The sequence below is a fragment of the Camelus bactrianus genome, chromosome 16 (genome assembly GCF_048773025.1).
Source record: "Camelus bactrianus isolate YW-2024 breed Bactrian camel chromosome 16, ASM4877302v1, whole genome shotgun sequence".
Taxonomy (NCBI): Eukaryota; Metazoa; Chordata; class Mammalia; order Artiodactyla; family Camelidae; genus Camelus; species Camelus bactrianus.
The window spans coordinates 6039353-6051531 of record NC_133554.1 but is presented as its reverse complement, the minus strand read 5'-3'; the positions used below and the strand labels follow the sequence as shown (position 1 = coordinate 6051531).

At 55.0% G+C, this 12179-nt stretch overlaps 1 protein-coding gene across 9 annotated transcripts in view; it reads right to left on the bottom strand.

Moving 5' to 3' along the window:
• Positions 1-573: 573 nt before the first annotated feature.
• The window catches only part of GAS7 (growth arrest specific 7), a 184419-nt gene continuing 172813 nt past the window's right edge, over positions 574-12179 (bottom strand). For all 9 annotated transcript variants that reach the window (XM_074342186.1, XM_074342187.1, XM_074342193.1 and 6 more), the window contains 5 exons: positions 6846-6974; positions 5847-5970; positions 4755-4834; positions 3245-3343; positions 574-2516 (listed from right to left, as the gene is read on the bottom strand). In XM_074342186.1, coding sequence (XP_074198287.1) covers positions 2403-2516; positions 3245-3343; positions 4755-4834; positions 5847-5970; positions 6846-6974 — 546 coding nt within the window. In that variant the 3' untranslated portion in view covers positions 574-2402. The remainder of the gene's footprint in view (positions 2517-3244; positions 3344-4754; positions 4835-5846; positions 5971-6845; positions 6975-12179) is intronic.

The window sequence follows — 12179 nt, the reverse complement described above, 5'->3', positions numbered from 1 at the left end:
GTCATTCTCCAGAAGGGTCTGAACATCCCCCTGTCCACCTGGAGAACAGAGGGGACGTGGGGAGTGCCTGTCCTGTACGCACCCACACAACGCCTGGCTCGCCCCAAGTGTCTGCTGAGTAATAGGATGAAGGAGTGAATGAATGGACAGAGAGCTGTCAGCGCAACAGACAGTATCGCGGCAAACCAAAATTCTGCACAGGGTGCCCGTGTGTGAAGGCCAAGGTCACTGAGCCGCAGGGCCCTGGAGAAAGACAAGTCCACACAAAACAAGAGATCGTGGGGCTTCCCTGATGATAGGGCCATTTCTTGTCCTCAGATCTTAGCACATGGCCCAGACTTAGCTAAATGCTTGATGATGAATGAAGGAGGGAAGGAAAAAGGAAAAGAAGTATGTGGAGGAGCTAATGAGACCAAGGGGAGGGGATGAAGCGGAAGAAATGACTTCAGAACGCAGACTGGCCCGCACTGGGCCAGCCCGGGCTACCCTGGAAGAGGCAAGAGAGGTCCACAGAAGAACAGAAGACTCTGGAATCCTCAGATGGGAAGGAGGAAACAAAATCCACGAGCCACATCACACTCAAAATATCTGTGTTAATAACAAGGCTACTGGCTTTGAATGTTTTAAAACCATCCACAGATTAGTTTACCAAGCCACAAAGCGACTGCTACTAGCACCCATTTTTTTTTTTTTTGTAAGAAACCAAGGAATATATATCCCCAAACTGTCAGCTGGTGTCACAGCCCAACCTCACACCCGGAAGGAGTGGTTCTCCACACCAGACACACAGACCCGTCCTGCAGGCCTTCGCCTTGAAGGCCTTCACGGTGAGCTTTCTGGTTGGGACGTTTTAATAAAAGTGGCCGAGCTTGGTTTGCTGTAGGATATTTGGCATCTTTTCTGTGATAAACTATGGCGGCGCCATTCTGACTCAATGAGAGAGAAGATTAACGAGTCATCAGTTACCAGCATGTAAGACGGAGAGAAAGACCAGTGATTTGTGCTCTTAGACTTCTGCCCTTTGGGAGACGTATGGGATCTGTACATCCAAAGTAATCAACGGGAAAGATTAACAAGAAAGATGGGTTTTCAGGACACGGGTTCCAGGCTAGAAATCTGCCCCTTGCTAGTGGTGTGACCTCCCTCAGCCCCTTTCTTCTTCTGGTCCCCTTGAGCTGAGCCTCAAGATTTAACATGATGGAGAATGTGTTTGCTGTGGTTCTGTAAAGGGAGAAAGTGATGAGTGAGACAGGGCCAAAAGCTTCCCAGGTCACACTCAGCCCAGGCTTCTCCAGGAATTGGGAGGCGGGGAAAGGGCAAGGTGGTACCAGCGCCAAGCGGGGGCTCCGTGCAGGGCTCTGGAACGTGCAGAAGGGGCTGAGAGGCCGAGGCGGCCGACTGCCTGGAAGGCGACATGTCCTGTGGACGTGAGGGTCTACGGTGCCTGTATGGTACACACCAGTGAAAGCCACACAAAGGACAGTGGTCCCAACCCCGCCGGGCACAAGCAGGTGGAGCCATCTGGGGGGTGACAGAGACTTGCACCACCACCCATCTCCCTCGTGGGACTGAGCCAGCCCCTGGGATGGGCAAGGGTGGGAGGAGGGAGCTTCCTGGAGGAAGAGGCTGCAGGTTGAGTGGACGGGGATGTCCAGAGAGGGGACTTGACAGAGGATTCCTGATCTATTAGGAAACAGGATTTGATGCTCCGACTTGGGGCTAATTTGCTGAGTGAGGTAGTTCCATCCTGACCTCTCTAGGCTGGGTCAGTCTGGGAAGACAGGGGCCAGGCCTTCTTCCCAAGACTCCCAATGATGAAAAGGAGCAGAGAAGAGCCAGGATGTGGGCTCCCGGAATGCAACGGGGAAAAATCAGAGAGGAGGGTTGCAAAGGATTCTGGGTGCGGGCTGTTGAGCTGAACGGTGGCTTCTATCCATGATTCTGTCAGGACACTCGGTTTTGAGACAGAGACCTCCCTCCCCTGCCCCTCCAAAGCCCTGGGGACAGGGGGGCCAGCTGGAGGAAGGGCCTTGGGGCTTCCAGGGGCACAAGCGTGTGACACAACCGTCTCTGGGTGGGGAGGGGACCCTGCAGTGCTCAGCAGGGACCAGAGTTCCAGCCTCAGTTGGTTCTTGGAGTGGCAAGCACAGCACAGGATTGGGGGGCTTCAGCCTCGGAGACAAGGGCAGGGCTGTGGTTCCATCTCCTCGGCCTGGGAACTATGGAGAGCTCCCAATGGGGCCGTCCAGGCCGCCCTCCTGGCATCACTGTCCCCTCTCCTCGGGGGACCAGGAGAGCGGGTGGGAGGGAGGCTCCGCCTGGCAGCAGCCCCCATGGCGGGGGCGCCACTTCCTCTCCGTGGGGCCCCCAGCCCCTCCTCGGCAGGACCCCCGGCCGCGCGTCTAGATCTCCATGTCCACAGGGCGAATGTTGCCCGTCTTGTGCTCTCTGACCCACAGCTCCCGGTCTTTGGCTGGGTCCACTTTTCGAAGCAGTTGGTCCACAGGCTCGACTGTCTGTAAGGGACGGAAAAGCAGGGAAACCATCAGAGGTGGCGGCCCAGCCAGGGACGTATCTTCTGAGCCATGCCGCCTGCACCTTTGCGCCCGTATCAGAGCAGCCTCTCTAGGGGGTCGTGAGGCACCAGGAGGCCCAGGCAAGGGACACGTGCAGGGGGCCATGAAGGGCGGGCCTGGAGCCCTGGTCCCTGGGAGCCTCCAGACCTCAGGGTGGATGAGAGGGCAGGTGGGTCTGCAACCTGTTTCTCCATTTGTCCCCACGTTTACCACCTGAGAGCAGGTCAAATGGAACTTCAGCTTTAGCTTTTTGCTTTGTTTTGTTTTGTTTTGTTTTGGGGGAGATTAGGTTTATTTAGTTAGTTATGTTAATGGAGGTACTGGGGATTGAACCCAGGACCTCGTGCATGCTAAGCATGTACTCTAACCCCGCCCCCCAGTTTCAGCTATTTTGAATATTTCTAGAATTGTAAGAAGTCCACCGGGGGAGGCAATGACATCTCCAGCGAATTCAACTATCGTGAGCATCTTTTACCTCAGCGCCCGGGCTCATCTACGTCACGCGCTCAGGAAGGATTCACGTGGACGTCCAGGGCCATTGACACGTCCACCCCCAGAGGTCGCCTGCAAGGCCGAGCCCCCGCCCAGCGCCTGCCTTCAGGACAGATTCATCTGTAGCAGCTCCTTAACCTGGTGGCCCAGGACCCGGGGCCCCGCCGGGAACTCACGCTTTGGTTGAACATGTCCGTCTCGTGCCGCAGCTGCGTGTACTGGCACAGGTGCTGCCGGATCATCTCCACCCTCTCCACCTCCAGCCGCTCCAGCTCCTGGGGAAGGAACCACCGGAAACCTCCGAGCGTGTCGCTGCACCCTGGGGACCACGCAGGGCCCAGACCGCCCGGCTCGCACCCCGCCCCATCGGGCCCTCTGGGGTCTGCCGAGGAGCTCGCCCCATAGCCAGGGGAGGAGGTGCGGCTGCGGGTGCAGCAGCTCCTGATGCCTGAGTCTTGTTCTGCCAGGCGCGCTGGGTGCATTCCTTAATAGTCCTCACAATAAATTTAAGGGATAGGTTCTAGTCTTATCCGAATCCTCCAAACAAGGGAATTAATTCCCAGAAAGGGAACATCACTTGCTCAAAGTGACACGGCATTCTGGGAGGAGTGGGCTTGGCACCAGGGTCTGCTGTCCTCTCAATCGTGGTTCTGCACCAGCGCAGCCCAGCCCCTGGTGGGGGAGGGAAACGGAACATGTGCAGGGGCTTCTGTGCCTCAGACTCCTGGGGCTTTGTCCCCAGGCCTCTGCTGGGTGTCCTTGTCTCCTCTGTCCACCCCTAGTGCTGAGGGACCAGCCAGAGACAGGCCGGGAGGGTGGGAGCGGGGTGGCCACTGTCAAAGGGAAGAGCGGACAGGGCTCGCCCTTCGGTTCCCCAGTGGTTCTGCATCTTTGCAATTTAGGGGATCAGACTGTTACTCTGCACACAACTAGGTCACTGCCCAGGTGGTTAACGGAGGTAGGGGGAGAGTAAAGAAGGAGCTTAATTAGGAGATTAACCAGGAGGAAAACTGGGTCACTGTCCCTGGGGGAGGCCTCTAATCTGCTCTGGTGGGCTGACGCCTGGGGACGGCAGGGGGTTAGTCCCACGCTGGACGGACAGATGGACAGGGGTGGCTTTGGGCAGTGGGACGGTGTGATAAGCACCTGGCATGTCTCCTTTCTCGTCGCCCAGTGGCCCAAGCGCCAGCCTCACCTCACTGTCCCACTCAGCAGGTGCTGACTGACTTCACTGGAAATACTCGGGAGATCAAATAAAGGGGTCTGATGCCTGACCCCCTGGCCCCTGGTCAGAAGCCTCCCCTGACCCCTCCCACACTGCTGCCCCAACCTCACCTGTTCACCCGCCTCACAGGGCTCTCCTGTCTCGGACCTGCACCTCTTCGGGGCATGGGGAGGCTCATGCTTCCTACAGCTTGGTTATTTTTCCTAAAAGGACCACTGTCTGCTTGGTTGACCCTGACCCCCCAGGGGGCGGAGCAGAGAGCAAGAACTGATCGTTGCCTGTGTTCACAGCCCGGAAGGGCCAGAGCAAGGATCTGAATCCACACGGACTGGCCCGGAGCCGAGGTCTTGGTCCCAACACTAGAGTAGACCTAAAGACCATCTCCAGGGTCCTCTCCACTCCGGGCTTCCTGAGCGCCTGTCCCTGTACTGTGGCATGCTTATGCATCTCTGGTCACTCACCAGTGTGGTGGTCACCATCTCTTCGAACCACTTGGACTGGGCCTGGTTGTAGAGGTCCACACAGCGCATCAGGTCATCTCCTGAAAAGGGCCAATGCCACCGTCAGTGCTCCATCCTGTCCTCACCGTGGCTGCCCTTTCCCACCTGCACCCAGGAGCCAGGCCCCTCGTCTCACCAGAAATTGACACAACATTGTAAACTGACTATACTTCAACTTAAAAAAGTCCAAAAAAAGACCTTTATATACAATGCTGTATTTAATTTCTTTGTCATTGACGTTTTTATGCCACTTTATCTCAAAATGTCCATAAGGTGGCTGTTTCATCCTATAATGAACTGATTGTACTAGGTTCACCAGAAGTTAGGATGAAAGGGATTTAGAGACCAACTAATCCAAACCCCGATCCCACAGCACACATGTTAATCCCCCGAAGCAAGATGCATTGTCCTTATACACAGTAAAACTGGTTTTTTAGAAATATTCAACATTTTTTTTAGCAAGCTTTTTTTCTTCCTTCGTGGAGGTACTGGGAAATGAACCCAGGACCTCATGCGTGCTTAGCATGAGCTATACCTACCCCCACAATTTTGTTTAAACTGTTTCTAACTAGCTTTTCTCCCCCTTCCTTGTGCATTAGCTAATTTTTACCTCTAGGGGGAAGCAGAAGCTAACTCACTGGGGCACTCCTTTGGAGAGACTCTGAAATGTGGTTATTTCATCAAACAAAATGTCGGCCTCTGTTCTGGGACAGAAGCCTGTCACCGCAGGTGAACTGTGCAGCGTTACTCCCCGGGGAGGTGGGACAGATGGGTGGGTGGGGTTTGCACTTATCCTGGAAGCTCCACGCGGCAACAGGACCCCTGAGTTCTGGGTGCCTGGAGGTGCTGGTCCATCTCCTGGCCAGAGACCCAGGACTTCAGCCACAAGGAGCCCCCTCTGGGGAGGGTGGGGAGCCCCGGCCCCCGCCATGGCCTGGCCACGGCCTGGCCTGCTCCCCACTCCACAGCCTCATCCTGTGGGACGCACCTGCCCGGGGCCCCGTCTCCCGGGCTGCTGAGACCCGCCGAGGACGGCGGCGGCGCCGCGCTCACCTGCCTGCGTGGACTTCCTCCGCGCCTTCTTAATGTCCTCCTCTGTCTTGTTGCTCAGCTTAATCTCCAGCTGCTGGGTCTTCATCTCTAGGTCTCTCTGCCGCTCCGTGAGGGCCTTCCGGGCCTGGGGTCCGAGGATGTGGAGCTGTTCACGGGGCTCAGAGCCAGGAGGGCCCGCGGGGCACCCATGTGGCCTGGCCTCCCCTCCTCGAGGTTTGAGTCCTGGCTTTTCCCTGCTTTTGTGGTTGACGCCACGTGGCTCCGACAGGCTGAGCAGCTAGACTCGCATCACCCAGCCAGTGAGGGACCCTGCAGGGACCCACCCCTGCCTCTCGGCCCAGAGCAAGCGTCTCACACCGTGCTTTCACTGGAGTGGGTGCACGTACTGGGGGCCCAGGCAGTCCCCAAACCACAGAGGTCACCCTCCGTCACAGCAAGGCTAAGCAGATGGAAGCACCAGCCACTGCTTTCTGGGGCAGGATGGGCCCTTTGGAGGAGCCCGCAGCAGTACGTGCCCCCTTCTCCTGCACCCCTCTCTAAGGCTGGCTGGAGTCAGCCCCCAGGAAGACCTCCCCCCCTCCACGACTGGCCACCAGCAGCTCCCACCGAGGTCACCTCAGCCTCTGGGAGGGAAGCGATTCCGTCAGGAGGGAATCTGCCAGGTGAGACCCAGACAAAGGGGGATGTGCTGTGTGGACCAGCAGCACATCCAGACTCCAAGTCCCACGAAAGCAGGGTGGACCCTGTCTCACGTGCCGGATGGAGGCCCCTCCATCGCCCACTGCAGGTGCAGCCTCGTCTGCTCCCACCGGGGGTCTGAGCGCCACCAGCTCAGAGGGAGCAGCTCTTACCTGCCCTCTAGCTGGGGGTAGGGGTGCCCCCAGTCCCACCACAGAGTAAACAAAGGCCCCTGCCTTGGCACACGGGCCCCATCCTGGCTCCCAGCCCCCTCTCCCCCACAGGACCGCTCCCACGAGGCCCGGCGTCCTGTACCCTCACCTTCTCCACCGCGGCATAGCGGCTGGAGAGCTGCTTGCGGAGGTCAGCGATGTGGTGGTCACACTTTTTCATGTCTTTCTTGAAGTTCTCGCGGAAGTTCATCAGGGGTCTCTCCACCTCGCTGTGCAGCTGTCGATGAAGGAGACACACTCAGGACCCCGGGCATCAGCGGCAAGCAGAGGGAGGGCCGCTCTCCCCAACCCCGCAGGCGAGGATGGGGCCCATCCCGCAGGAAGGGCAGGGACAAGCGGCTGCTTGTCCGGTCACGGTTGAGGAAGTCACCTCAGCTGGCCAGGCCCCGGTGCTCACGCTGATGGACAGGTTAGCGTCTGGAACCTTCCGAGTCCCCTTTTGGCACCCCCTTCCTGCTCTAAGCCCCCAGAACTTCCTCTAGGGCTTTGCTCAGGTGTCTGTCCATCTTCCTAACTTTCCAAATTGGGAACTTTCTGGGTGTGGAAACCAAGCCACCACCCCTGCGTCCCCAAGCACCTGGCACAGCGACTGCGTGTGGATGACGTTTCATCAGGTGATCCTGACTCGGTGCTACTTACTGGTCATCTCCTGTGTGCCAGGCGCTGAGACCACAGATGGTCCGGACATGGTCCAGGGCCCAAAGAAGCCAAGGTGGGAGCTCACAGGGCCCCTGTCCTGAGCTGCACCCTCACGGCTGCGTGGAGACAGGCGCACCCCCATCCCATCAGACCGACCTGGCCTCGCACCCTGGGGGCCAGAGAAGGGGTTTATGCTCTGAGAGGCACTAGGTGACGTGGGTTGTCGAGCTTTTTCCTTCTCTTTCATTCCTTCCCTCTTTCCCCCTCCACTCTCTTTGGAAGAACTTTTTACTTAAACCTTTTTTTGGGGGGAGGGGTGTGAACATAAAATGCATCTGGTGAGAAAACAGATAAATGTGGACCTGCTGTGGTCAAGGTCACAGCCTAGATCCCCCCGGCTCAGCCTCTCAGACCCCTACCCACCCCAACTTAGCTTCCTCTGGCCACTGACCCTCCAACACAGCCTTCCAGGACCCCTGACCAGCCTCCTATGCAACTTTCCAGAACCCCCCTGATTTGGTCTATGCCTCCCCCAAGACAGCTTTTTCCAGCCAAGAGTTTTTCAGGAACCTCTTGATTTGGTCTGTGACCCCCCCCCCCGCCCCAACACAGCTTCCCAGGACTCCTTGACTCAGCTTTCCAGGACGCCTCCACAGGCCTTCCAGGGTCCCCCAGCCTCCACCCATCTCTGGGAAGCAGAGCTGAATGTCCCCAGCCGGATGACATCCCAGCTCCAGGATCCTGTGATTTCTCTCCTCTTCCTCCTCAACAGGCCCTTGCCACATTATCCTTTCCCCGGAGACCTCGAGGACGGGGTGTTCCTAGTTCCAAACCACCGCTCACACATGGCTGTGAGCTCTAAGAGGGTGAGGGCCACGCTGGCTTGGCCGCTGCTGTGTCCGCAGCATCTGGCCAGAGCTGGCACGCAATGAGTGCCTCTCACTACTTGGAAGAATGACAAAATCTCCAGGGCCCGATGCCCTGGGTGACAAGACGACGTCTGTCAAAGACTAACAGAGAGCAGGCCACGCACACGCCCCTCTCCTCCTATGTTGGTTATGATGTCTGCTGTCTTTTTTTTTTTGAGCTCCTGGAAGTTTCCTTGTACAGGAAAACACCCCCATCTGCTGGCAGTTTGCAAGATGCTACAAACTTGAGTGCTGCCGATGAAAACCTCTTCCCCACAGATTAGGCCTTGGATGGGAGTCCATGTGGGTTAACTGGGCCTGTTGACCCGGTGACTCTGGGGTCTCTTTCTGAGGGCCTGGGAAGAGACAGACGTCTAGACTTCAACACGCCCAGGAGTGGCCTGGAGGGGCTTTCAACACGCAGGACTCCTGGGCCCCGGCCCCAGGTCCTGTGGTCTGGGGAAGGGCCCGGGATCCTGCCAATGCAGCCAAATGCTCTCCCCAAATTCCAAACGACATTCTGGAAACACGATGCTACTAACTGTCAGAAGTGATTTAATCCTGTAGATGGAAGATCCATGGATTCTCTCTATATATGTTAAGTGCTTAAAAGGCTAATTGTTTTCTTTAAGAAAGTTGTCTGGGTATCTTTTCATACTCATTCTTAACTTTCCAGCATCTTTGTTTAATAGGAGGCAGAAGTCCCTCCAGCAAAGCTTGCCCTCATGAACTTGAGTCAGCCTGTCTTGGCTGGAACCGGCTATTACAACCATTCAGTTTGCCTTTCAGAACTCCTGCCTCCTTTCAAGTCACTCATCAGAAGAGAGTAAGAGAAATCTCAAGTTGGAAGGAATTTCAGAGACTAAAGTCAGACCTCAGAGACAGTGCAGTTCAGTTCCAGACCACCACAATAAAGTGGAAATCGCAGTAAAGCTAGTCACGTGGATTTTGTTTTTTGGCTTGCCAGTGCACGCAAAAATTACATTTATGCTACATCGTAGTCTATTAAAAGTGTGCAATAGCATTATGTCTTAAAGATGCACATACCTTAATTTTAAAAATACTTAATCGTTAAAAAACGCTAACCATCTGACAACACAGGTGGCCACAAACTTTCAATTTGTAAAAAACACAATAAAGCAACGTGCAGTATAAAATAAGGCAAGCCTGAATGTAGTCCAGGGTTTTTGTTTTCCAAACAGTGAGTTGCTAAGAGTTGTGAAATCAGTTTAGTGGGTCAGGACGAGCTTTCAGATGAGAAGAGACCAGACATGAATAGAAAACAGGGTGCATTTCAGGCAAAAGGGTAAGCAGTTTCACGAAGGAGCTGTTTCAGCTACGTGTGTGCGTAGCTGCGTGTGGATACCTGGGCGTCCTGGGTGGCTGTGAGAAACGTATTACTGTGAGTCACAGTCAAATAAGTTTCAAGTTCACTGATCTGGTCAAAACGCTTCATTTCATACATGAAAAAGCGGAAGCTCAGAGATGCTACGTGACTTGCCCCAGGCTGCAAAGCTTGTTAGTGATGGCACTGACAGCAAAGTCATGTCTCCTGACTCCCGCTGTGCCCCTGAAATCTTCTGGCTGAATGCATGGCCTCTGCTGCGGGATCAGCTTTTCTCTCACCATCAGAAGGAACTTTTCTCTTCTCCCTTCCTTTATACGCAGCAGTCTTATTTCTTTAACAGTCCGTTGCTATGAACAGTGGCTCGGGCTAGCAGACTAGAAAGGCCTAAAAGATTGCCGTAATGAAATTACATTTCCTAAAGAGCTCTTGCCCCAGACACAGCACATTCAGGGCGGAACTTCAACGAGCCTTTTGGAGCAGATGTTAAAATGGGTTTTGCGTGTACATGGCTGTGTTATCCTTGGTGGATGGATAGTTCTTGCGGCCTTTTCTTTTTAAGGAATCATCAGATAACCACTGGGCCGCCACTCCGACTGCCTGGGGCCACCAATAATGATTGACAGGTTGGAGGCACAGACATTCTTCTAGAAAAATCTATGGGTGAATTTTGTGGAAATCATCTTCATAAGCCTCCCATCAGCTAGATGAAGTTGGCCCTGACTTAAAACATCCTGACATTTGGAGGGCCAGCTTGTACCACCCCGCACAGTCCCTAAGAGAGGGTACTGTGCTCCTCAGAACAGGGTTCTGTGTTTTCAATGCCACTGGGCTTCCAGGAGGAAAGGTCTGGGGCTCCAGCCTCCAGTTCGCTCAGTCCTCTCCTTTGCTTCTTCAGTAGCTGAGCCCATGTGGCTGTGTGACCATGGGCTGTGATGTAACCTCTCTGTTCCTTCTCATGTGTGAAATGGAGAGGATGTCTTGTGTGGCTGATAAAATTGAGAGGGATGAGTTTGTATCCTACACATAACCACCTAGAACATGTACATCACTGTGATTTAATAACAAACATATAGTTTGGTCTTTGTCCCCAGCTCCTGGCCACAGCTCCTAAAGCCACTGCAATTTCCTAAACAACTAAGGTGCCAGAAGCATCTTTACATCTAATGTTGGGACTTTGATCCCGGTTCCTGACCCCATTCCTACATCCTTTGGAATTTCATGGGTGATAGGAGCATCTTTTGTTCTAATGAGGCGACTCTCGGTGGGCTTGTCGAAAGCTTCAGGATGGGGGCTGGTCACCAGAAAGGCCAAGCCATGATTAGAAGCCTGGGACTTTTGGCCTGACTCCCCATGCCCTGCGGAGAGGGGCGGGGCAGGAGCTTGAGTTCACAATTGATCATGCCTTCATGATGGAACCTCCATAAAAATCTGTAAATCACAGGCCCCAGAGAGCTCCTGGGCTGGTGAACACATCCACGTGAGGGGAGGATGGGGACAGGAACAGCATGGGGACAGGCTCTCCTGCACTCAGGACTCTTTCATACCTTCCCCTACATGTCTCTTCATCTGTATCCTTTACGATATCCTTTAATATATAATAAACTGATACACCTAGTGTTTCCCGGAGTTTTGTGAGCTGTTCTAGCAAATCATTAAACCTGAGGAAGGCGTCATGGGAACCCCTGATCTGTAGCCAAGTTGGCAGAAGTAGTGGGACCCATCTGAAGTGGGGGAGGGGGGTTCTGCGGGACTGAGTCCTTAACCTGTGGGATCTGATGCTGACCCCAGGAAGTTAGTGTCAGAATTGAGTTAAACTGTTGGACACACAGCTGGGGCCTGGGAACTGGTCGGCGCCAGGAGCCCAGGGACAGGAAGGGCACTCCAGGCTTCCTGTACCAGCTCCTCCCTGGCCAATTCCCACCCACTCATTTGCGGACCAGAAGCACTGGTGCGAGTGGCGGTAGTAAAAGGAAAGATCAGAAGGAAACAGTGCAGCAGGCGTTCTGTCGCCCGCTGAGCACTTTATAAACAACCGAGAATCGGGGTCCCGCTGATGGAGAGTACACATCACCAGGATTCCCGGGGAGCCACAGGCGACCATTCAGAAGCTTGCAGACCTGGCTCCCAGCCCCACCACTCCCGGCGACAGCCCCACCGCCCTTCATCTCACAGTCAGTGGAGGTTTCTCACCGCAGGGAACGGAGCTGCTGGGGGCAAGAGAGGAGAAGGGAGACCTAGAGGGAACACCGCCATGAGCTGCAGCGCAAAAATAACTCGCTGCTTTGTAAGCAAGGCTCAAAAGAGACTAATTCACGGAGCTCCCTTGTCTCTCAGTGGCAATTTCCTTGTGAAAATGCTTGGGGTATGAGGTTAGTGTGCCGCTGTCAGCTCAGGAGTTCTCCCTCGCATCTGGTGTCAACACCACCTTGGGGCACTAGCATCCTTCAGATGCGAGGACCTGGTCCTTCCTCCCACCCCAGCTCTTTATAAAGCTCCTCCACACGTCTCAGCTGTGTGAGTCATTCAT